This window comes from Stenella coeruleoalba, assembly GCF_951394435.1.
Source record: "Stenella coeruleoalba genome assembly, chromosome: 13".
NCBI lineage: Eukaryota > Metazoa > Chordata > Mammalia > Artiodactyla > Delphinidae > Stenella > Stenella coeruleoalba.
The window spans coordinates 68740127-68766939 of record NC_137159.1 but is presented as its reverse complement, the minus strand read 5'-3'; the positions used below and the strand labels follow the sequence as shown (position 1 = coordinate 68766939).

The 26813-nt window shown below is 39.5% G+C and overlaps 1 protein-coding gene across 3 annotated transcripts; it reads left to right on the top strand.

The window, feature by feature from the left end:
- The first annotated feature begins 29 nt into the window (after positions 1–29).
- SLC4A1AP (solute carrier family 4 member 1 adaptor protein) lies at positions 30–26813 on the top strand. Of its 3 annotated transcripts, XR_013830951.1 has the most exons (15): positions 30–808; positions 1025–1220; positions 2688–2810; positions 3601–3661; positions 4213–4352; positions 8851–9011; positions 10302–10371; positions 10750–10936; positions 14278–14389; positions 16585–16831; positions 18841–18927; positions 19605–19672; positions 21082–21151; positions 22374–22537; positions 23565–26813. XR_013830951.1 is itself a non-coding variant. In XM_079940264.1 (14 exons), exons 1-14 carry the CDS (start codon positions 143–145, stop codon positions 22421–22423), a joined length of 2238 nt encoding a protein of 745 aa, XP_079796390.1. In that variant the 5' UTR covers positions 30–142; the 3' UTR covers positions 22424–23549. The 3 variants fall into 3 exon arrangements, 1 of the variants encoding a protein (XP_079796390.1); XM_079940264.1 differs by lacking the exon at positions 23565–26813 and having other exon boundaries at positions 22374–23549; XR_013830952.1 differs by lacking the exons at positions 16585–16831; positions 23565–26813 and having other exon boundaries at positions 22374–23549.

Sequence of the window (26813 nt, the reverse complement as noted above, 5' to 3'; positions counted from 1 at the left end):
ACGCTGTAGGTCGTGAAGGAGCAACTTTACCGTCGCTGCCAGAGAAGCCGCTGGGGGCTGGGGAGAGGGAGGCGTGGAGAGGAATGTAGAGACCGAGGGGGTGAGGTTTCCCTGGAACAGATTTCGACGCTGCACGCGCTTGATGATGGCTGCTGGTCCCTCTCAGTCCGAGCCGCTGGCTTCGCAGGAACTCAATGGCGACTTCAAGAAGCCAGGCTTGCCCTTGCTCCCGGCGGTGCGGGGCAAAGCCCCGGCCACCAATCCTTCAAACCCTGAGGAGGTAAAGAAGGAAGGGCCCACGGCGCTGCCGGACTCCGATTCCGCGGAGCCTGAAGACCCGCCAGCCCTGCTGGACAGCGGAGAGACTAGGGGTCCAGCGGAGGAGCAGCCACGGCCCTCCACAGCGGCTCCTTCCCCTGGCGGCCCGGCCCGGGCTCCTCCTTACCGAGAGCCTCCGTGGGGCGGCCCCGCCACGGCCCCCTACAGCCTAGAAACACTGAAGGGCGGCACCATCCTTGGCACTCGGAGTTTGAAAGGGATGAGTTGCTGTCTTTTCGGGAGGCTCGCTAGCTGCGACGTGTGCCTGGAGCATCCTTCGGTGTCTCGCTACCACGCTGTGCTGCAGCACAGGGTGTCCGGTCCCGAGGCAGAATGCGACGGCCACGGGCCTGGCTTCTACCTCTACGATTTGGGAAGCACCCATGGCACTTTTCTTAACAAAACGCGCATCCCCCCCCGCACCTATTGTCGGGTCCACGTCGGGCATGTTCTTCGCTTTGGAGGCAGCACCCGGCTCTTTGTTTTTCAGGTAAGTAGAAAAACCTAGAATTGCAGTCTCTGGAGTGCACCCAGCTGCGTTCCTGAGCTCGTTAAGTTTTCACTAAGTTAGGAGATTGTCTCAGTCAGCGATTACAAAAGTGGAGAAATCTGGCCCCTCATCTCCAGACCTCTGTACACATTGCCATATTTCTGAAAGTGACTTTAACAATCAACTGTAAAAGAATTCTTTTGCTTGATCCATCAGGGACCAGAGGAAGACCGAGAGGCAGAATCTGAGTTGACAGTAACGCAATTGAAGGAATTGCGCAAGCAGCAACAAATGATGTTGGAAAAGAAGATGCTGGGAGAAGACTCAGATGAAGAAGAGGAAACGGATACAGCTGAAAGAAAGAGAAATACTAGTAGTCAAGATGATGAAATGGGCTGCACCTGGGGAATGGGTAAGGAATCAAAATTGCTGCCAGAGGTTAATATTTTAAATTCATTTCTACTAGTACGCTTAAATGTTTTTTGGTGTTTTTTTGTTTGGGGTTTTTTGTTTTTCTTTTTATCATACAGCTTTCATGACTCTTTGAGATTGATAGGACAAATACAGTTTGCACATTAGGTTACTCAAACTCAGATTTATTAACTTTTCTGATGCTAAAAAATTGAATTATGGGTACTATTGATTTCTTTTAATGTGTTTTACAGTGCACTCCTTTGTTCAAAAGTTCCTCAGTGTATAGTTTATTATTTTTAACCATTAAAATTTATTTAAGTACTGATTATTGCTAAAGGGGGTGAAACTACATTCAATCAAATAAAACAGAATGTTATTCAGTATAGGAGTTCTTTTGAATTTTTCATACTTTGGGTAAATACCCTGAAATGTGAAAATATCTAATCAGAGGAATAAATTGAATTTTCCATAACACCAGACATTTTAGAGGACGGGTATTCAGGAGCTAGGATTTTGAAAAGCTAGAAGATGGCCTTACTATGTTGTTGGGAAGACAGATAAATCTTATGAAATTACTTGTGGTAAGTGCCAAACAAGAGCTAGAAACCATTAGTATGCTAGGGTAAGGGTTCAGAGAAGGGAGCAGTCACTGAGGACCTAGACCTGCACTATCCAATATGGTGGTCATCAGCCACATTGGGAACTTACAGTGTGGCTAGTCCAAATTGACATGTGCTGTAAATGTAAAATACACACTGGGTTTCAAAGACTTAGTGTGAAAAAAGAATGTAAAATATTCATAATATTTTATGTATATTCCTTGATAATAATTTCACCTGTTTCTCTTTTTTGGTGTGGCAACTAGAAAATGTAAATTGCATATATGGCTTTCATTATATTTCTGTTGGCTAGCATTAACAGATCTTTGGGACAGTTTATAAGTTTATAAACAGAAGGGTTTTGAGCTGGGACTTGAAGGAAAGGAAAAGAAGCCCTTAAGAAGCTGAGCATTGGGGTGGTATTTGGGGCAGGGATTGATGATTGTAATGGAGTACTAAGTAGACCAGTCTGTTGGTGGATATGATAAGTATTGGGAAATTATACTGAAGACAAAGTATTAGACCTGGGTGTGAGAGAGTGAGAATGCTGGGCTGAGGAACTTCTTTTTTTTTTTTTTTTTTTTTTTACATAGAGAATGTGGTAGGTAATTTTGCTTTTAAAATATCAATACATATAGTGATGGAGAACAAAAATAAGGTGCCATGAAAACAAGTTTTAACTTGTCACACAATTTAGAAAACCTGAAGATGTTCATACTGATGGTCTTGTGGTTGTCCTCCTCCCCCCCACCCCCACCTTTCTTTTCATCACTGATAACTGTATCTTCATTCAGCCTGAAGGGATAATGGGTGTCATTCAGATAGTCTCTTATGTCTGATTGTCTTTTCTTTCCCGTATCCTGTAGGAGAAGATGCTGTAGAGGATGAGGCTGAAGAGAACCCCATTGTCTTAGAGTTTCAGCAGGAAAGAGAGGCCTTTTATATAAAGGATCCAAAAAAGGCTCTCCAAGGTTTTTTTGACCGAGAAGGTATGTAAACAGATTCTGACACTGCCAGTATAATGTATCCACAACAGGGTGGTTTTCCAGATCTTCAGGTACTTAGAAATGCTGTAATTTATCTGCTCTCCTCCTTGTTCAGTTCTTGCCTGTGTGGTCAGTTGCTTCAGGTTTATTTTGAAAATAGTAAGAATTTTGTTATTTTTTCACATCTTGGAAAAAAGGAAGTACTTTTGCCTGACTTCATCCCCTTCTTCTCAGAAGATCCAGGACTGGGGTGGTGGGGAGATTGACCCAACTTCTTGTCATTTTTTTGTTTCTAATTCACCTGATCTTTTGTAATTCTTAACATAGATTTTCACTTTGTATGATTTAAAGAATGTTTCCACAGAGAATAGTTTCAGTAGAAATGCTTTGAGAGAACATCTATGTGTATGTGTGCACGTGTGTATGAGTGTAAATATATATATAAACTGCTTGCATTCTGCACTTAATATTTATGCTTCTAAAAACTAGGCAACCATGATAAATTAACACTAAGTCTACAACTTATAAGTGTGAAAGCTCCTATTTAGGGGACAAACCTGTGTATGGAGAGTTGTTTTGATTTGAGTTTGGGCTTTTCTCTGCCTCAAGCTCATTCTAATTTTATTATCAGATAATAATTTCTAGGAATTGGAAGTGAAATGCTTTGACATTTAGTATTCAATGTGGTATGAGAACTTTATATTCTTACTTAACCTTTGCTGTCTTTTCCCTTTGTATCAACTAGTAACTTTCAGATGCTATTAAAATTGTTTTGTCTTTCTTCCTTCCACAGGAGAAGAATTAGAATATGAATTTGATGAACAGGGTCATAGCACTTGGCTTTGCAGGGTGAGGTATGTTCTTTTCTCATTAACGTCCATTTATGGAAAGTGGTCAATTTCAGGTTTAATTTATGGTTACAGACAACAACCCAAAGATCAACTTTAATCTTAATTTTAGCCTATTCCTGAATTTGGACCTTGATAGTTTAGTAACACATTGGGGTTAGGGTGGGATGAGTAAAAGGTGGAAGGAAAAGATTTGAAGTCCAACCTTGGCAAGATAGAACAAAATGAACTGAGAGATTAAAAAGCCATCTCAGGGCTCCCCTGGTGGCGCAGTGGTTGAGAGTCCGCCTGCCGATGCAGGGGTTCGTGCCCCGGTCTGGGAAGATCCCACATGCCGCGGAGCAGCTGGGCCTGTGAGCCATGGCCGCTGAGCCTGTGCGTCCGGAGCCTGTGTTGCGCAACGGGGGAGGCCACGGCAGTGAGAGGCCCGCGTACCGCAAAAAAAAAAAAAAAAAAAAAGCCATCTCAAAAAATATGACTATTACCATAAGATATTAATTTTTTTCATGAGAATTGGAGCTTAGTGCCATGCTATAATTCCCCCCAAACCAATGCAGATTACCTGTGGATGATTCAACTGGAAAACAGCTAGTGGCTGAGGCTATTCACTCAGGAAAGAAAAAAGAGGCAATGATCCAGTGCTCACTGGAAGCTTGTCGAATCCTTGATACTTTGGGATTGCTGCGTCAGGAGGCAGGTGAGTACGTGGGAACACTTTTCTTTAAAAAAAAAAAAAAAAAAAGAAGGAAAGAAGGAAGGGAAATTTAATACATAAGGTTACAAAACCTCTTTTTAGGGGGAAAATGTAAATCGTACAGAATTCTATGAAGTGAAAAAAAAAAATTCCCTATCTCCATACCCAAAAGTAACCATTGTTTACTTGTATTCTCCCAGACATTTTCTATAGATGTGTGTTCAGAAGTAGATCCTTTAACAAAAAAAACCACGCATACACAAATGCATTTATGTTACTTATAGTATTCTTTGGTGACATTTTAACATAAGAATGTATCATGGACATTACCCATGTCATTGCATTAAATTTACCTTATTTTTTAAAAATCTGTCTGGGTATATAATTATTTTTTATTCTAAAATTAATTTTATTGCAAATTAACTTACATATAATTTAAAACTACCAAAGGCTTATAACTAAATATACCTGTTCTTTGTCCTGCCCCTCCCCAATCTTCATCCCTAGAAGGCTTTTAACTCTTTCAATTATTTTTTCTGGCCTTTAAAAATATCCATATTTCTAATCCAGTATCTTATAATAACGTGTAATGGAATATAACCTGCAAAAAATCAAGACAAAACAAAAATGGAATCACTGTGCTGTACACCTGAAACTAATGCAGTATTATAAATCAACTATACTTCAATAAAAAAAGAATAAATGTTAAAAAAATTCATATTTCTAAAAAACATGAATATGCTATTATATTTTGATTCATTTAAACATTATCTATTGACTTAAGTTAGTATTTGATATTTACAGGGTTACATTTATGCAAATATTAGTCACAACTGAGCAGTTTTTTTTTTTGTTGTTTTTCTAAATTTAATAATTGTGTATGTGTTTCATGTGTTTGATTTTTTTGGTACCTCGTACTCATTCTTCCCACACCTTTCAGTAGCCTTTCAGTTGTCTTTCTATATGGTCAATCACATTAAGAAATTTATCAGTTCTGACGGTTTTGGAGACATTTCTCTTGAAGAAGACTCTTCTCATTCTTTTAAGGATGACCACTCTCTAGGCCTGCTGCAGAACAGTCATTTGGGACTTCATTTGCTGTCTTCCTTGAGATTTCCTTTCTCATTCTCCAGGGATGGATTTTCTGTTTTGTGATTCTCAGATTCTCATGTTTCTTGGTTTATTCCCTTGTTTTAGTGGAGCACATCTTTCTGTAGTTTTGGCAGGATAGAAAGCTGGTACAACAATAGGGGGCACAGATATAATCTTCAATGGAGTTCACATCTTCCATTTTTCCTGATCTATTGTTGTTTTGGTGGACATCCTCTAGTGGATTCCTAAGAAAGGATATATAGCAAGTCAACTTTATTAAAACCTCCACTCTGAAAATATAATTGTTCTAGCTTCACTTTTGGTTAATAATTTGGCTGGGAATAGAATTCTGAATTGGAAGTAATTTTCCTTCACAACTTTGAGGGCATTGCTCTTACCTGACATCCAGTGTTGCTATCAAAGTCCTAAACTATTCAGATTCCTGATCTCTAGTATGTCATCTTTTTTTCCCCCCTCTCACTAGAAGTTTGTAAGTTTCCCTTTGTTCTCAAGGCTCTGAAACTTAACTATGATGTACCTTTCTGTGGGTATATTTTCATCCATTTCCCTTGGGTACTTGTTGGGTCCATTTGATCTGGAAATCAGTTTAGGAACATTTCTGGAATTGTGCCATTCCATCATTTCATCCCTCTGTTTTCTCTGTTCTCTGGAATTTTGTTATTTTAGATATTGAATCTCTTGGACCAATCATCTAAGTTTCTTATCTTTTTTTCCCTTCTCTTTTCTATTTGCATTTTTTGTTCTTTCTGGGATATTTCTACAACTTTATCTTTCTATCTTCATTTTGCTATCAAGATTTTAATTTCCAAAGCTCATTTTTGTTCTTTGAATATTCATTTTTAAAACATAATATCCTGTTGTTGTTCGTGGATTATTAATGTCTCATCTCTCTGCTAATCAGTTTTCTCCAGGTTGTTTTTTTCTTTTTGTTTATTTGGTATCTATTGTGCATGGTAGAGGTTTTTCTCAGATGTCATGTATTTCTTGGTTGTAGATACTTATATAGGGACAAAAAGTGTGGTTGGCAGCTTGGAATATATAGGTAGGGCTTGTTAAGTCTGAGGAACACTATACGATGATGTGGGTGGGCCTTTTGCTGGGGAACTCTCCATGTAAGTATCCTTAGATTTTCCTTCTTCTGCTGGCAAGATTCCCTAGAGAGTACTCTTCCAGTCTCCTGCATGAAGGGAGAGGACTGGCTGCCAGCATTCCTAGTGCTGCATGGTGGAGATGGCTGAGCGTGTTCTCAACGTTCAGCTCTTTTCAGGAGAGTACGTACCCATGTCCTCAATTGTACTAGTCAACCCATAGTTCAAAGACTTTCTGTCTTAAACTCTGTGTTTTTCCTGGGGGTGGGAAGGAGGTGAGTAGCCAGGGAGAAGGATCTGTTTCTCAATCAGCTTTTACTCAGTCCTCTTTATTTTAGCACTACTATCCAGCCCCAGTTCCAGATCCTTTTGAGGATTCTGTAGTATAATCAGTTTGGTTCTCAGCTTTCCCCATTGTTGGTTTAGGATCCATTTTTTATTTCTGCTAAGTTAGTTTCCACTTACCTGTCTGCTTTTTAATTTCCAAAAATTTGGTGTCACTGTCCCCACTACTATTCTCCCTGTCTTTGTAGATAAGTGTCTTTAAAAAAAAGATCTCTTTGCTGCAGTTTTAGTGGAGTATGGGACGAGAACAAAATTAGATATGTGTGTTCAGTGTACCATCTTAACCTGAAATTATCAGGTTTGTATTAATAAGGACTGTTTTGGTTGCAAATAATAGAAACCTGATTCAAACTAGCTTAGGGGGAAAGGCTATTGGCCGCAGAAGCTGGGAAGAGTACCTCACAGGACTGAAGGAAGAACTGCGTGAACCAGGACCTCAAGTTCTGGAAGCAGAACTTAGTGCTACAGAACCGGAACTCAGTATCACCAGGACACATACAACTTATACATGTGTATCTGTGAGTGAGTCTGTCTCATGAATGCATGGTTTTATTTTGCAGACAGATTCTTACCCCACGCGGAAAAGAGGGATGCTTACAGCCCCGGATTTATATCTTCTCTCTTTAATAACCTCATTGGAAAGAGAGCCTCTTTTTCCCTGTATCTAAGTGTAACTATGAGAGATTCTTATTGATCTGGCTCTGGTCACATGACTACCCCTAATCCAGATGGAATGGGGGAGGAATTTTCTAGAGGAAAGGGGGTACTTTTAACAGAACAAGGGGAGTAAGATGACATAGGGTAGACAAAAAAAGTAATAGCTACCATAGTCCCCTGTAAGTGGGCTTTCTAGATTTTCATGGTTACAATGTTTCATTGATATGTATAGGATAAATTCCTTTAAGTAGAATTGCTAGATTAATTGCATCTTTAATGTTGACAGCTGTTGTAAGATTGACCATCAGAAAGATGGTGTCAATATGCATTCCAGCCAACTGTTTGAGAGTCCATTTCCCCATATCCTTACCAAATGAGGCATTATTAATCTTTTTATGTTTTTTCTAGTCTAATAGGTAAGAAGTGGTATCTCATTATTTTAGTTTGTGTTTTTTAATTATTAAAAAAAAGTTTAACATCTTTTCAAATGTTTGTTGGGCGTTTGTATTTCATTTTTTGTGAACTGTTTTTATTATTTTTAAAATTTTCTTTTGGATTATTGGTCCTTTCCTCATTTATCTTTTTTCTTTTTTGCTAATTGGTTTTTGAGAGCTTTTGCTCATTAAATAAATTAGCCCTTTGTTTTAACTTTTTTTTTTATTGTGGTAAAATATACATAACATAAAATTTACCATTCTAAGCATTTAAAAAAAATTTTTCTTCTTAAATTTATTTTTTGGCCGCACCACGCGGTGTGTAGGGTCTAAGTTCCCTAACCAGGGAGCGAACCCATGCCCCCTGCAGTGGCAGCATGGAGTCTTAACCACTGGACCACCAGGGAAGTTCCTAAGCATTCTTAAGTATATAGTTCAGTGGCATTAAATATATTCATGTTGTGCAACCATCACTACTGTCCATCTCAGAACTTTTTCATCATCCCATTCTGAAGCCTTGTACCCATTAAACAGTAACTTCCTATTCTTCCTCCCCCCAACCCCTGGTAACCAGTGTTCTACTTTCTGTCTCTCTGAATTTGACTATTTTATGTACCTCATGTAAGTGGAATCATGCAATATTGTGTCCTTTTGTGTCTGGCTCGTTTCACTTGTAGTAATGTCTTCAAGGTTTAGCCCTTTTTTTTTTTTTTTTAGCTCTTTGTTTTTATATGTAGTTTGGCAGCTTGTTGAATCCTCTCTTTTAGTAACTGATGGTGATATTTTAAGCTGCTTGTCTACTTGCCTTCTTTCTTTTTCTTTTTTTTAACCTGATTCATTATCATTTATTTTATCTACCTCTAGTATCTCGGAAAAGGAAAGCCAAGAACTGGGAAGATGAAGACTTTTATGATAGTGATGATGACACGTTTCTTGATCGGACTGGCCTGGTTGAAAAGAAGCGTCTGAACCGAATGAAGAAGGCTGGGAAGATTGATGAGAAGCCAGAGACCTTCGAATCATTGGCAAGTTTTATTTATAGAAATAGCTGTGGTAGTTTAATTTTTTAAATAAAATAATGTATTATTTAAATTTGTCTTATAATTTTTAAAGCAGTAGCATTGAAATCTAGTACTGAAGTATAATTTTTGTGATCTGTAAATTTGATGGTAACAAACAACTAGTCTTATCCAAGCTGGAAAAAAGTTTGGCTTGTTGCTAGAGACTATATCTATCTCTAGGTGGGTAGTGATCCATTAATGAGCATTCTTTGGATATGATCTTACCCCCAAAAAAAGAAACGAAAAAGTTCCAAATTGGGACATTCTGAGGTGAAATTGACTCTAGGCTTTTGGCAGCCAAGAATCGTGAAAGGAATTTTGAGGAGTGTAGTTTGGTAATACAGGCACACCTTAGAGATACTGCAGGTTCAATTCCAGACCACTGCAATAAAATGAAAATTGTAATAAAGTGAGTCACACGAACTTTTTGGTTTCCCAGTGCATATAAAAGGTATGCTATAGTCTATTAAGTGTGCAATAGCACTATCTCTAAAAAGACAATGTATATTTTCAATATACTTTATTGCTAAAAAATGTTAACCATCATTCTGTCAATGCAGGGTTGTCACAAATCTCCAATTTGTAAAAATGCAGTATCTGCAAGGTGCAAGTAAAGTAAAGCTCCATAAAATGAGCTATGCCTGTAGTTTTAAACAGTGTATCTTCCATGGAATTATCATAAGATGACCTGTATTTTCACTATATTAAGTAGTATTCAGAGCTTAAAACTTTATGTAACATCTATTGTTTTGATTCATCACTGAAAACAAATGCCTTGAGTTCTTTCTTATTTTTAAAAATATTTATTTATTTATTTATTGGCTGCGTTGGGTCTTAGTTGTGGCACGTGGGCTCTCTAGTTGTGGCTTGCAGGCTCAGTTGCCCCGAGGCATGTGGGATCTTAGTTCCCCTACCAGGGGTCGAACTGGCGTCCCCTGCATTGCAAGATCGATTCTTAACCATTGGACCACCAGGGAAGTCCCTTGAGTCCTTTCTTTTGAGTAAAATAAGGTCTGTGTTCTGTACATTCCTTCTGCTTAATTCTTGATTCTTTAATTCAGATATTTATTCAATTAGATTTAAATAAACAAATGAAAAATGTTAACTCCATGAGGAGCAGATTTAAATGGACTTCTGAATTAATCCTCTTAAAACTTGTCACAATAATTAAAATAAGAGGAGGAAGAAAAGGAAAGCTACCACATTTCGAAAGAAGAAAAACATTTGCTAACCCTGTTAATTTGGGTGTTACAGGTTGCAAAGTTAAATGATGCTGAAAAGGAACTCTCTGAAATTTCTGAGAGACTGAAAGCCTCCGGCACAGGTAAGGTAATGACTCATTAAACAAATATTTATTGAGCACCTACTGTGTGTAGTGCACTTTGCTAGGTACTAAGGCTACTTTGGTTAGTAAGATTTACAGGATATGGAGCCTTTCTAAGGAGCAGCATAGCATTTTAGAACTAGAAAGAACATTATAAATTATTTGGTTCAACCTCTTTATTTAATAGATGAGGGGAATGAAGCCCATTGAGGCAAAGTGACTTTCTAAGATCTCCCAGGTATAACCAGTTTCCTCATTCCTAATATCAGTAATGTCCTCTGTCCAGCTTTAAGTTAGTGACTTTTCTATGGAAACTTGGGCTGAATTTTAAAATTTGGTGCCATCTTTCTAAACATGTATTATCCCTTTCTTGGACAGCTCTGTCAGAGTCACCATCTCAGGACTCTTTAGATGCGTTCATGTCAGAAATGAAATCAGGGAATGCATTAGATGGTGTGTCCCGGAAGAAACTTCACCTGAGAACTTTTGAACTGAGAAAAGAACAGCAGAGACTTAAAGGGTTGATAAAAATTGTAAAGCCAGCAGAGATCCCAGAACTAAAAAAGTAAGTCTTAGTTATACTTGGAATTTTAAATAAGCATGTTCACAAAGATAACATTTTGAATTATATCTTTATTTTTTTAGGTAATCACTATGGACTAGAAATAGACTATAAGAAACTCTTTAAAGCACAGAAGGCAGTGGTTTCATGGAGTAACTAAAAACCCAGTTTATTTGTGAAATTTAGACCACTACAGGATTTTTAAGGAAAACTGTATTGATTCCTGTTTCATTGGAGGGCTCTAAATTTTTACTTAATACTTTTAGTGCAGAGTAAACTTCTTTAAAGAGCAACATGCTCAAAAGGTTAATTTCCCTAATATATAAAGACCTATTCACCAGAGACAAATGGGCAAAGGATGTCAACTGAAAGGCCACTGAAAAAGAAATACAAATAACTCTTAACTATATAAACTCAACCTCACTCATAATAAGAGAAATACAAATACTACAATGTAATACCATTTTTATCTATGATTTTAAAATCACAGATGAAAAGATATGAGTACAGATAGTCATTTTAATGCCTATATCTGTCATTCTTAAGAACCAGTTGATAACTCTTCACTATATTTAAATACTTTTTAAAATTGGAATCTCTTCCTTAAGAAGGGGTAAAAGCATAATCCCCTGAAGTCGATCTTATTGTTAACTTTGATTTAGGGGAAATTATTGGAAGAGATTAACCCAAATCCATTTGCAGACATCCAGAAGATTTTTGAGTAATTTGTAAACAAGATTTTAAGAATAATTTTTCCCAGACGTGGCTAGTATTTATGAGTGAGTGAGTGAGTGAGTGAGTGTGTGTGTGTGTGTGAGAGAGAGAGAGAGAGAGAGAGAGAGAGAAATCCAGTCTTTCAACTTGACAATATTTTAAAATTGTCTTCTCTGTGGTGTCAACAAATTTTGAAAATGTTGAGTAGGTGGTTGTAGAAGTAAGCAGCCCTCAATAAACACAATCCAGATGGGCATCTCAAAAACTGGTATTACCTATAGGTACGTTCACTCACTTATGAAGGTAGTTCAATATAGAAGGTTTCTTGTTTTCTTTAGGTCCGTGCTGTTCAGGACAGCACCCAATAGTCACATGCGATATTAAAATTAAACAAAATTAAAAGTTCAGTTCTTCAGTCAGTTGCCACATTCCAAGTGCTCAATAGCCACATGTGGCTAGTGGCTACTGTATTGGACAGCGCAGACAGAGAACATTTCCATCATTCCAGAAAGTTCTGTTGGACGGTGCTGCTTTAGGTTGTCAGTAGCGTCTATTCAGCCCCTCACCCCCGTGTACAAAACCTGTAACTTGATTCTGGGGGCATTGCATAGATGAGTATCTATCAATTGAGAGGCACCTCTGTTTACAAAAATGTAATGGCCAACCATTTCTGGAGCTCTTGGTCATCTGCACAGAAGATGTATCCCCAAATTACTAGCAGGTTTGTTCAAAGATTTATATGTAGTTTGGATATTTAATACAGTGATGCATAGATCAGTCTACAGAAGTCTATTTGCCGCAAATGATGTTTGAGTTACCTTACAGTGAGGAGGTAGATTAGCACTAGAGTTAGACTTCCTGGGTTTCATTCTCAGCTCTGTCAATTAGTCTTTGGGAATTTTAAGGCAAGTTATGTAACTTCTTTGATCTTCACTTTCCTCATCTGTAAATTAGAATAATGATGTTGCAAAGATTAACCGAATAGCACTTAGTAAAGTGCTGGCATATGTATTATCATTGTCGTAATTTTTACTGTCATTGATATACTTAGCAACTATTTGTGACATCGTTTTTGTGGAGAAAAGGTAAAAGCTCAGGAGCCATAGCCCAGGTTAGACAAATTAACAGTGAATTTTAATTCCAACTGTGTAATCCTTTAATTTGCTAAGTCAGCCCTGAGAGGTGTTCTGAGCTAGAAAACATACATCAGCTTCCTCCAGAGCCTCCCCTCCTGCTGTCTGTGTGTCTGCCTTGTTCCTCCTCCCTTTCTTACTTTGGATACTGGCCTTCAGATGCTGTGTATTTTCTCCCTCCTCTTCTCACTTGAGGGTTGAACTTCTAAACTTCCTACCTAAGTCCACCCCTGCTCCACCCACAAGCAACTCTTGATTGTGATCCCATCTTCTACTTTTTCTTCTCCTTTGGGAGTCTTTGCATGTCCTCCAGGCCAGCCAAGCTATTTAATGGAGCTGAAAAATATCTGTGTTGCTCTTGCCTTTGCCTTTCCATGCTTCCTGACGCTTGTGGGGAAGGGATGTGAGGGATGTTTGACAGAGCGTCTTTAAGGCCAGGCAGGCAGGATTTCCTCTGATGGCCTCAGCAAGGCAGTGGGTCTGTCTCTGGTACAGAAGTGGGGTGAGGCTAGGCTCAAGAGCACCACTGAGGGGGTAAGACTTAGGTAAAAGAAGGCAGGGGTGGAAATGGGGCTTCAGGGTTGAGCAGCGTAGTCAGTTTCTTGTATGGGTCCCTGTGAGCCAGGAGGGCCAGTGCTGTCCTTATATTCCAGAAGGCAGGGTTGTCCTGTAGTCAATGTGAAGAAAGCATAGGGCTTTCTCCCCTCTTTCTCCTCATGCTATCTTGTCATTGTCACCTCTGACTACTCTCTGAGTGTCTTGTCAACTGAACTGCCATCCTTTTTGTTTTGCTTTGTTCTTTTTTCCACTGCTTTTTTCTAATTTCTACAATCTCTTCTCTTTGCTCTTCCTCAGCTTTACCCTCATGTGCTTAACTTTTATAACTATATTCAGCCACTGAGAACATTGACAAGCTCGCCAGTTGTGGGGTCTCTCATTAAGTCTTTGTTGTTACTCACTACACAGGATATCCTGCCACCTACACCCTTTACACATACTTTTTTTTTTTTAAACTTCTGTGCTCAGAGCTGTTGGTGTTTGGTTATGATAAGTGTGGCCTCCAGGTAAGTAAGTAAAGCACTGAGTCCTCTTCAGAGGTTGATGGCAAATAGGGCTTTACACCATGGATCCATCTCCTGCCATTTAGTGGGGATGGGGCATGCCTGTGTATTCTCCTTTGCCAGTGACCTGTGTACTGTAGGCATTGTTTTATTAATGTGAAGTCATGTAGCATGTTGTAAATTGCTAGACTAAGGTAGTATCCTTATCTTGCCCTTAATACCTCTGTGTCTGTGACAATCAGCAGTGTTGTCCATTCAAACTTTGCTGGCCTGAATACCTCTTTCTTATTCGTGTATGCATAAATGTTCACTTTGTGGAAAGTTTTGTGGTGCCAAAAATTTGTTTACCATGGTATTTTTTTTTTTTTTTTTAACCATGGTATTTTTAGATAAAACCTTGGCCTCACTGGAATAGATAATTATTCTTTCTTCCTAGAACTGAAAGTCAGGCTACAGATGGAGAAAACAAAGCTAAAAAGCTTACACTGCCTCTCTTTGGTGCCATGAAAGGAGGAAGCAAATTCAAATTAAAAACTGGAACAATAGGGGTAAGTTGTGGGTCAAGGTGTTAAAACTTTTAGCTCTTGAGTTATCCTGAGCTAATTTATCTCTTTTCTTTTCAAAACTCAGATGACTTATCCCACAGTCATGTTAAAAGGGGCTGTGGGCTTGGTATGATCACATCTTTCCCAGGACGTGGTTCTTGGATTTTTCTCTTCAGCCTAGGCTTATCAAGAATTGATGAATCGATTCATGTGAATCAATTTGCATGTAACCGATTTGTGAATTAGAATACCAGTTTATTAATTTGTGATCAATGTTGCATTTAAGAAAGGGTCTCCTGTGGTTTCTGGGTTTGTTTGGGTTTTTTTGCTTTTTTTCCTGGTGGTTAGATGTTGTAATATTCAGAGTCAGCTAACACTTGGTAGTAACATAATCTCTACACCTGGTTCTGCCATATGGTTTTTCTTACTTTGTTTAATCCTTCCAACACCTTATGATGTGTGGGAATTATTACCGCCCACAGTTGAGGAGCAGGGTCAGAGAGGTTAAATTCAAGATCACACCATTGTTAAGTAGCTAGATGCAATCAAATCCAGGTCTTATATCTCTTGAGTTGTGATCTTTCTACTATCCTCTAATACTTCACTGATGTATGTTTTTGCTCTTTGTACATCCTTATTTATAGATTCAATTTTTAAAAGGTTTTCATCACCCCAAAGAGCATAACCTTATGTATTAATGTGCTAGGGCTGCCATAACAAAATACCACACATTAGGTGTCTGAAACGAAAGCAATCTATTCTCTCACAGTTCTGGAGGCTAGGAGTCCATGATTAACATGCCAGCAGGGTTAGTTTCCTCTGAGGGCTATTTCCTTGGCTTGCAGATGGCTGCCCTCTTGTTGCCTTGATGACCTCTTAACATGGTCATCCCTCTGTGCACTTGCAACTCTGGTGACTTTCCTTCTTCTTAGAAGGACACCAGTCATATTGGATTAGGGCCCCACCCTAACAGCCTTGTTTTAACTTAATCAACTCTTTAAAGACCTTATCTCCAAATAAGTAACATTTTGAGGTACTGGTGGTTAGGACTTCAACATGAATTTTGGGGGGACACAGTTCAGTCCATAACACCTTGAATTAGGGTAAACTGTCCTCTGGTGGCAGAGGTCTGAAGTCCCAACCATGTGTCCTGAGTGAGAACCATGTGGTTTACCTGTGATGGAAGCTTTTCTGTGAGGTGGGGAGAGGGTATTTTAGTTAGAAGAAAAACTCTTTACTAAAAAGCTCTCCTTAGGATTACTGAGCTAAATCCTATGTTTAAAAAATGATATACCTAACATACTTTGGTACCTTCTTCCTATTCTTTAAGCTGTGATCAACTTTTTCTAATAATTACTTTTTTTTTTTTAAGATGTTGGGGGTAGGAGTTTATTAATTTATTCATTTATTTTTGCTGTGTTGGGTCTTCGTTTCTGTGCGAGGGCTTTCTCTAGTTGTGGCAAGCGGGGGCCACTCTTCATCGCAGTGTGCGGGCCTCTCACTATCGCGGCCTCTCTTGCTGTGGAGCACAGGCTCCAGACGTGCAGGCTCAGTAGTTGTGGCTCACGGGCCTCGTTGCTCCACGGCATGTGGGATCCTCCCAGACCAGGGCTCGAACCCGTGTCCCCTGCATTAGCAGGCAGATTCTCAACCACTGCGCCACCAGGGAAGCCCTCTAATAATTACTTTTATTGAAAGGTGTTGATTAGAATATTTGACCTTATTCAAGAAATTTCTTTTTCTTCAGGATCTGTTTTACTGATTTACATATCTTGTTTCCTTGAAATTGTGTTAAATCTAAAATGAAAAAGCTGCACAAATGATATATTTTTTAGAAATGTGTGTCTGATTTACTCCCTAGGAGATTTTTTAATGAATAAAGATTTGTAATGAATTTAATATCATGAGGGGTAACAGGACAGAATTCCTACAGCTGGTACTCAGTAAATCATACCTGGAATAAATGTTTTTGTTCCCTACAAGATGTTTCAAGTGTTTCATACTTCATGTTCTTTTGACCCTAGAAGGATTCATAGATGGATAATATTTCACGTGAAAGTCCTCCTTCCAACAAACTTCGGCAGGGTTGATCCGCCTAGAGAAGTTAGACATTCTGCTCATTTAGCTTAACCCCCTTGGAAAGATTTGTCTCTGTCATATTGTAGAACTGCTTGTTCATGGGTTTTTTTCCCTCATAGAAGTTACCCCCCAAGCGTCCAGAACTCCCTCCAACTCTAATGAGAATGAAGGATGAGCCTGAAGTAGAAGAGGAGGAGGAGGAGGAGGAGGAGGAAGAGCAGGAGGAGAAAGAAAAGGAGGAGCATGAAAAGAAGAAAATGGAGGCGGGGAGCAGTAGGCTGCAGCAGGAGATAGAGCCAGAAGGAGCAGTGCAGGAAACAGGTCCTCCCACAGATTTCACATGTTCTAAAGAAACAAAAAATCATGGTAATGTCTTCTTTCTCCTTCCTGTGCTATTCAGTGGGCATATACATTCATCGTGGATAGGTTTGAAAAAGCAAAGCCAGTTCTTGCCTGTGCATTTTGGCTTTGTGACACTTTGTGATGTGTGATACACCTGACTCTGTGGAAACATACTTTCCTGATCTTTCTTTGATTGCCAGTCATTATTTATCCTCATTGTAAAATAAGGGCAAGTATTTCCAGTGTGTTCCAGAATTATGGACAGTTGAAAGCTGTGGAATCTGAAACCACAGCAGCTGTGGAACAGTCCTGAGCTGCTGCCACTCTGTGATTGGAGGGCAGTGGAACAGGGTGGATGATGGGGCCTGATTAGGTGGTCTCGGGGTAAGCCTCCCCTTATTCATTTCTCCCCTGTCCCTGAAACAGAGGCTAAACATAATTGTACCCACTGGTTGTACTTCTCAGGAAGCATCGTGCCTTATTCATCTTTTTGTCTGTGGTACCTAGCAGAGAACCTGACATGTCGTATTCACCCACCTCAACGAAGGGCTGATGAAAAATATAAAAGAGGGAATTGATTAGTTTTTAAATATGTTTTCTTCTGATTATAAAAGGCACATATGTTCATTTTAGAAACTTCGGATCATACATAAAAGTCCAAAGAAGAAAAGGGGAATCTCCCACGCCCAGAGATTATTGTTTATCTTTTTAGTATCCTCTTAACCCTTGTCAGCTGCAGGGGTTATTTTCCTGCAGGTTGGCCAAACTGCTTAGCAAGATTAAGACTGCACAGAAAATAGGGAGCATGAGGAAAAGCAAAAAACACTGGCATTAAACGTGTATGGGAATGTATGCATATGGACTTCCAAAACAAACCAGGCAAGTCCATGTAAAAACACTAGGCCTGGTATGTAGACCTTCTCCTGAGTCACCTTCAGCTGTTTTAGACACAGAAAAGTTATTGTTTCCTCATCTGTGAGAAGGAAATCTTTTGTTTTTGCATTTTCCTTTGTTATTGGCACAATGCTTGGCCTTTTCAAAAAAGGAAAGCATCCTTTTTGCAGAGTCTAATCTTTGATCCGCCCATTGTAAAGGTGTTACATAAACAGGTCAGTGGGGAGGCGAGCAGTAAGTACTGTATTTTTTTTGTTTAAGGGACCGAAGTAAATATGTGTGTCTAAAAATAGCAGATTTAGGGCTTCCCTGGTGGCGCAGTGGTTGGGAGTCCGCCTGCCAATGCAGGGGCCGCGGGTTCGTGCCCCGGTCCGGGAGGATCCCACGTGCCGCGGCGCGGCTGGGCCCGTGAGCCATGGCCGCTGAGCCTGCGCGTCCGGAGCCTGTGTTGCGCAACGGGGGAGGCCACGGCAGTGAGAGGCCCGCGTACCGCAAAATAAATAAAATAAAAATAGCAGATTTAAAAATTTGGTTTATAAGATACATTAATTAGTAAATCTGCAGCTAATTAGGGATTACTCCAGGCATTCATTAATTTATTAATAAAATAACATTGGGATTGTATTGTACATGCTATTTTATAACCTATTTTTTTCTGTCTTAAAATAGTCTTTTAAAATGTGATTTTAATAAGGGGCAAAGTGGTCCATTACGTGAATGTGCCATAATTTACTTAACTCCACATTATTATACATGTAAGTTATTTGTTAATTTTTGCTATTATAAACATACTTGTATATAATAAATCTTGGTGCTCATCTCTGATTATTTTCTTCGAATATGTTCCTTGAAGTAGAATTTCTAGGCCGAGGAATATGTACATTTTTAAGGGTTTGGTAAGTATTGCTAAAAAGTTTTACCTCAGAGTTGGCCAGTTTTTGAAGTGGAAAATTGGTGGTTCTCTGTTAGACCTCTGGAGACACATTTACTATTGAAAACCTTATTAAGGTTAGTTGAAGCTAATGATAGTAAAACTGGATGATTATGTAGGTACTTAGCTTTTCTTGCTTTTGATTTGTTTTCTTGGTTCCCCACCACGAATTAAGTAATACGATATGCTTTGGTTCTGCATTTTATAGAAAACATGTCTCAACTCAGCCAAGTGGAACAGAATAAAGGTTACCAAGAGATTAGTGAGACAGCTGCATCGTGTGAGGAACCCTCAGGCAAGTAGCACAGAGACTCCACTGCTGCTCCACACACAGGCAGCCAACTGGTGTCACAGAGGAGGGGGTGGCAGCTGACCTGAGAGGCGCAGACACTGGGTAGATGCTGCTGCCAGGGCTGTGGACAGAGTTGGAATATATGAGAGGTTCATGTTTGGTGCCATCCTGTTTGCCTTTCTTTTCCTCCTCTGTCTCCTGGGTTTCCCCCCCTGACCCCCAAAGCACCTAATGCCTTCTTGTTTCCCTCTGGCCATGCAAAGCTCTCTACAATTTTACATCTCCCAGGGTTGAATATGTGCCTATCATGGGGGTGATTCCAACATTATTAAAATAAATTGGTTGAAAGGATGGGCTATTAAAAGGACTGTTTTTTTCCGGTTTTCTACTGCTTTTAACTGTAATGATTAAATTGTAAAATAGTAAAGTCAGCCCCATTTTCCTTTACCTTTTCGAAAGGTGTGATTAAATTTAGGCTTAGGATTTGAAAACTAAGTTTATTAACGAAGGGACAGTTCTCTCTATATAGTCTTTACAGTAGTAGAAGGAATTTTTGAGAATTAGATTGTGATGTTTTTTTCAATAATTATAATGCTCTTTAGGGAGGAATTTTTCTTTTCCATTTTATTTTTCTGAAATAGCTATTGCCTCTTTTATTTTTTTTCTTTTTCATAAATTAGCATCAAAGAATGAATATGAGAAAAGAAGAGATGAATTGAAGAAAAAGAAAGCTCCTGGTGTAGGCAAAGTAAGTGCTTTAGTCAACATCTTCATTTCTCTGAAAGTAAAAATGAACCCCTTTGCCATGGGCCATGTCCAGAAGAGTGAATCCAGGGATTATCTTAGCAGAATTCCCAGCTGCCTGCTACCCTCTCTTCTAGAAATCTGGGCTCTTTTATTTGTATTTTTGAATTTTTGGATTCTCTATTCTTGTCTCTATCTGCTCTGTTCTTTATAATTGCTCAGATACCTCTTTTATTAATTTGTGAATCTTTCTTCATATCCTAATATGCCATACAAAGACATTTGAATAATATATTATTTTCCTCTTTTTATTACACAAAAGGTAGAATGTAATATACTGCATGCTACACTGTGATTTTTTTTTTTTTTTTTTTAACCTGTGGTGGAAATCATTGTCTATCAGTGCACTGAGAGCTTCCCACTGTGTGGGTGTACTCTATCGACTTCATTTTTTTGGGGGGTGTCTATCGATGGACACTTGGGTTCTTTCTAGTCTTTTATTATAACAGTGCTATAATGAATAACCTTATGTGTATATAATTTGTATGGATACTGTAAGTTCCCAGAAGTGGAATTGGTGTCGGGAGGTCCCTGAGACCACCCTTAGGCTAGGTAATTCACAAGAAGCCTCACAGGACTTAGCATGTGGTGGAACTTACAGTTGTGATTTATTACATCACAAGAATAGTAAGCAAAACCAGCAAAGGGAAAAGGAACATGGAGTGAAGTCCGGGGAACCAGGTACAAGTTTCCAAGGGTCCTTCTCCAGTGAAGTCACATAGGATGTGCTTAATTCCCCTCACAAAGAGTGACAACTTGTGAAACCAGGAAAGCTCATTAGAGGCTTAGTACCCAGGATTTATATTGGGTACTGATCACATAGGTATACCCTGCCTGGCATCTACCCAAATTCCATTGCCCTAGGAGGAAAGCAGGTGTTCAGCATAAACCACATTGTTTTTACGAACAGTTTTGGCCCAGTGGGCCACTCTTTGTCAGTTAGGGTAGTGGGAACCCTCTTGAAATCCAAGTTCCCAGATGGCCACCAACAAGCCTTTCAAACAGGCCTTTCAAAGGATAGCAGTCAGGCTTGCTTTGTTAACTCTTTTGCACCTGAGTCAAAAGTCAAATGTCAAATTGTCCTCTGTGGAGGTTATATCATTTAGAGTCACACCTGTCTTGACTGCCTCTTGTAGAAAAAACATCACTCTCACTGGCTGAAAATCAGCTTGTTGAGGCTTTGTGGAAAAAAATCAAGATTCAGGGAGAGAATGCTCCCCCATTTTTGGTTACTTATGTCAAGATCATTAGTGGAAGCTGTTCTCTCTTAATTTTTGTTTGCTCACGGGGATAGGGACAATAATTCTTAGAGTTAAAATTCTTTTGAATAAAATAACCTATCTGTTTTTGCAGCTTCCACTGACACTTTCCTCCAACTATCCAGAAGATGATCCAGATTACTGTGTGTGGGTCCCACCTGAAGGTAGATGGTTTTTACTTTTCTTTTCCTCTAATATTTATTTATTTAGGTTTCTGAATAGGTAATATATATTTAAGGTTCAGTATAAGAACATTACAAGAGTATGTAGTGGAAAAGTCTCCCTTCTGGGTAGATTAAAGGATCTAAAAGACATATCAACCAAATATAATTTGTGTATTCTGTTTGGATCTTTATTCAAACAAACAATTATTAAAAAAAATTATAAGCCAGTCAGATAATTTTGAACACTAGCTAGATATGTGATGATACTAGGAAATTATTGTTAATTTTTTTTTAAAGTGTGAGTGATACTGAGTTATGTTTTTTAGAAAAAGTCCTTGTCTTCCAGGAATATGTACAGAAGTGTTCACAGATGGAATGATACCTGGGATTTCCCTTAAAATAGTCCAGTGGTGGAGGATGAGGGAAGATAGAGGAGAGGCAAGAGATAAAGCAGGATTTGCCACATGTCAATCATGGTTAACGCTGGGTGCTGGGTACATGGAGGTTCATTATATTTTTCTCCTTACTTTTACATGTATTTTAAATTTTCTCTAAAGTGAGGGGAAAAAAAAGTCTTCTAGCTGTGCTTTAGCTACTCACTTTTTTTCTAAAGATAACCAAATATCAGTTTCTTATGACTTATATATATAATGTAAAATGCCTATGTAAGCAATAAAATACATAATATTTCATCACTTTTTTTACACAAATGGAAGCATATTCTATACCTTACTGTTTTGCACTTAATAATGTATGGACATCCTTCCATAGCTACTTAGAGATTTCTTTTTTTCTTTTTTTTTTTGTAATGGTAGCATAGTTCTTTTTTATAGTATGGATATACCTTTATTTATTTAACCAGTTTCCTCAATGAATATTTGCTGTGTTTCCAGTCTTTTGCCATTACAAACAAGTCTGCAATAAGTAACCTCTAATATGTGTAGTTTTGCAAGTGTAAAGGTGTACTTGTAGGAAAAAATTCTTAAACGTCAACATGCTGGATCAGAGGCTACAAACATTTTTAAGAGACCTTAAATTGCATTCTATAGGGATTATACTAGTTTATGTTCCTACTATACCCTCAAGGCAATATATGAGATGCTTGTTTTCCCATATGCTTATCACAGGTTGCTTTTTCTATGGATTGGGTTTCTAATATACTAATGATAGAAATTTAGGTACTAAAATGCTTGCTTTTTGTCTGCTTTTTACTCTGATCTAGGCCAAAGTGGAGATGGCAGGACCCATCTTAATGATAAGTATGGCTATTGATTGCTTCCGAATCCTAAAGGAAGACCTTGTGGACCATGTGACATGGGATATTTAGGATAATATATCAAGTTGAATGTCCAGAGAAGGAGTTCAGATGATCATTTGTAAAATCTGGTGACTGGCCTTTTCTTCTGTGCTCTTGGCTTCCTAAATTTATCTACCCATCTGATTCTTTTGAATTTGCTATTTATGTTTAAAAGTGTTTGTGTATGTATGTAAAAAGGAACCGTGTATTTTGAGAATTAGTAAAGTGAGAGACATGACTCTGTTAAATGAGAACTTGAAGATGTCTCATGTTTATTTAAGGCTACAGTGTCTGTCTTAAGCTTTAGGGACTATGCTTTTACTGAGCAATAGGGTGCTTCTGGCAATTAGGCTTTAGGATTCACTGGTAATTGCCTCCTCAAATAAGTGTTGAAATATGAGGTCATGCCAGGGTGTAACCCTGAGTGTCTATGTCATTCTTGGAACTAAAAAGATAGCTACACACTGGGGGCTTCCTACTCCCTCGCACTATAATCCTCCTGCCAGGTTTGAGAACAGACCCTGACTTATGAGGACACAGTTCAGGACCACAGCACACCTTGTGCACTCAGGCACTGATGCTGATAAAAACTCAGTTCTTTGAAAATCCTGGACTCTGACCAGTTAGGTTAGTCACTCCTCCTCTTGTGGAAAGGTGCAGATAAGGTCACAAAATTAAAAGCTGGATGTGTTCTGCCCACTGTAGGGTTTCTCACCTCTGTAGAGAGGGGAATAAACGTTCCTTCCTCCCTGGAAACATGAAGAAATGAAGAATATGTCTTATTCCCACCCCGTCCCCCACTTCCCATCATCAGTGCCTCACTTCCACAGGAAAGGAAAGCCTAAGAGTGGAAGCAAGGTGGAAAACCAGTGGATTATGCTGGAGGCAGACATAGTGAGCAGGCAGGAGAAAGGCTGTGGCCCAGCGAGAGGGAGTGGATGAGGATGATGCTTTCCCAATATGGATTATATGGGATGCATGAGGTGGGCAGGAAGCAGTAACAAGAAACTTCAGTTACCCTAACAGATGTCTGTTCTACTAAAAATAAGTCTGATTTCTCAAAAAACAATACCAGTATTGGCATTATGAGAAACTATTATTTTGGACTTCATTTAGACCAACAGGGAAGAACTTGTTGATGATGTAAGAAGTGACAGGAATTCGGGAGCAGAGTGTCTGTGCCACCTTGGATCAAAACCACGGACTGAGGTCTGAGCCAGATCAGTGGTCTTCAAAGGTGAAACTCCTGATTCAAACAGAATTGTATGTGGAACCCTAATACTTGAACAGGTAAAAAATATGCCTGCTCTGGTTGAATTGAGTTGGGGATGGATGGGGATTGGATGTACACACACATATCTGCATGCATACAATCCTCTCCTCCTCACTCTACCCTCACAGTGACCTTGAGGAATCCTAGGGACTACACAGAGCATCGTCTGCTTTAGGAAGGCAGATATCTAAATGTTGTGGGAGGGGTAGGTATGGTCCTGTGTCTTGAGAGCATGAAAGCAAGTAGGACTCCATTGGCCAAAATAAAATATAAATATGTAACTTGTACAATTAATATCAGTGGTCAGTGGACTTGTTTCAAAAGACCTGCACGTGAGTGTTAGCTTCTCTTTACTAAATAGGAGACTTTGGGGACATGACCTTTCCCTGAGCCTGAATTCTGTCATGTGTGAAGCAGGGACAGTAACGCTTTTTGCTCTTTGGACCTTGGATTTGTGCTAGGATAAAATGAGACCATGTAGATGGATATGCTTTACAGGGATTTGTAGATGTTAGTAGTTGTTATTCATTACAAAAAGGAGACATATCCTGACATCTGGGCCGACTTACCTGTGAGAGGAGACTGGATTATATCAGTGATTCTCCACTGTAGCTGCATATTAGAATTACCTAGGGAAATTTTTGAAGTTTTTGATTCTAATACTAGGATCCCATGGCAGATCAATTTAATCAGAATCTCTGAGTTGATCCCTTTTAAAAGCACTCCAGGTGATTTTAATGTGCGGCCCATAATGGAGAACCTCTAGAGCAGTCAGCAAACCATTTTTATTAATGGCCAGGTATTTGAGGCTTTGCAAGCCATATAATCTGTCGCAACTACTCAGCTCTGCCATTGGAGTGCAAATGGCATAGGCAGTATACAAATGAATGAGTGTGACTGTGTTCCAATAAATATTTACTTATAAAAACAGGTGGCAGGACTTCCCTGGTGGTCCGGTGGCTAAGACTCCATGCTCCCAATGCAGGGGGCCTGGGTTCCATCCCTGGTCAGGGACCTAGATCCCACATGCCGCAACTAAAGATCCAGCACGCCACAACTAAGACCCAGCACAGTCAAATAAATAAATAAATATTTTAAAAACAAAAACAGGTGGCAGGCCAGGTTTGGCCCACTCAGCTCTAGGCAAATTCATCTTTGGGGTCTCACCTGACTCAAGATGTTCATTACAGTGTCTTTAGGATATTTGAAAAGTTTCTATCCAGAAGGCTAATTACCCCGTCCTGAACTGTATGGGTTGCAGTTTTTTGGTTACCAGAAATCAAAGTGATCTAGTCTCCTTTTCACAGAAACGAAAGCAAGGTTATTAGTCATTACAAAAAAATATTGTTACAGCAAGAACGCAACAGGTTATCTGTAAGTAGGGTGTCCCTGGTCTCTCCTGGCCTCCCCAGGAATTCTGTATCATATCTGCCTCTGTATTTAAAGAACAACGGGAAGCCACTGGGATGTTAGTGAAGTGGTCAGATTTGGGTCCTTAAAAGAACACTTAAGCTACAGGTTGGAGGAAGGATGGAAGAGGGCAAGAGGATGCAGGAAGATCAGTCAGAAGTCTGCTGCAGAGATCCAGGTGAAAGATGATGGCAGCTTGAACTAAGTGGAGATCGAGATACAGAGATAGAAAGGGGTCCCTGCAATATTTTAACAAGTAGAATGGCTGAGACTGAGTGATGGATTGTCTGGGAGTGAAGGCGGAAGGAAGCTGGAGGGTAATTCCTAGATCACTGGCTTATATATCTGAATGGCCGATGATGTCATTTGCTGAGATGAGGGGACACTGGAGGAGGACCAGGTGGAGGTGGAGGAGATCGTGAATTCCATTTGGACAAGTTGAACTTGATGTCCCTTTAAGACATCTAAGTAAAGGTGTCCAGAAAGCAGTTGAATGTAGAGGTCTGGATCTCAAGAGAGGGCTAGAGAGCAGTTTCAGTCTTCTACCAGGTGAGCCTAAGATTCAGGTGATTTTGAAGACCAGGTGGCAGGCATGAATTTTGCAGGCAGACCCCAGCCTTGGACAACTGGTCTCCATATCTTTGGTATTGGGAACAGTTTTTCTTGGCTATAAGTACTTATTTATTTGGGGAAAAAGTAAATAAGTGGTACAGTGAACATCATTCTGGAAAGAAAGGTCAGGGGTGTGAGTGGACTTTAAAGCAAATCTCTTTGTCTGCTTTAGGACATTTCTAAGGATTTTGCATAGTGCCTGGTATATGCAATAAATGTTTGTTGAGTGCCTGCTATAAATATTTTCCCTGGAATTGTCCCAATCTAGCATAGGAAGTATGAAGTCCCATTATTTCCTTATAGCCCATTACAAGCCTTTACCCATTACTACTTCACTGTAGCTGGATGGAGTTAACTCTTTGGGAAATAATGACACAATTCCTATCAAACTTTGAAGTCGTTAGCCACAGCCTGGGGATCTGTTGCTTTACCATTGAAATGCTGCCACCTCCTGGATAGTGTGTGACAAGTGACCAGCAGCTGTGGACGGCTTCCTGAGAGTGGGAGCCAGAGGGAAGGAAGCCTGCCAGCCCTGTGGCAATCAAAAGCAGGAATGCAAACCCCTGGCATGGCTGAGTTCCCATACAAGGTTTGGTCCATCCCTGTTTGGACCAAACCAGGTTTGACATACTGCTGGGAAATGACGTAAAACTCTCCTTGACCTTTGTGGAGGGTGGGTCATGGCATCAAACTGGTATCATGTCTTCTTGTGACAGGCTGCTCTTTGATCATGAGATTCCTCATTTGATGTGGGCATTGAGAACCATTTTCAAGATTTCTTCTCAGCAATCTGAGAGGACTGTGCCCTGCTTTGGTTTTAGAGGTTTGGCACTACGACAGTCCAGGGTGGGACTGAGACCTCTATTCCACGGGAGACCAGAAGTCTTTCTCCCCCCAAGAGGACCTGGCACTGATGACAGGTTTGAGGGTTCAGCATGTGAGGGTACAGTGGTTCCCACTGAATGTAGCTCCACCTTCTTCATCCTCCAAATCAATCTTTTTGTTTTTTTAATTTCAAGTCTTCATAGAATTTATTTGTAACACATTTTAATGAAGTATCAATAAAATTG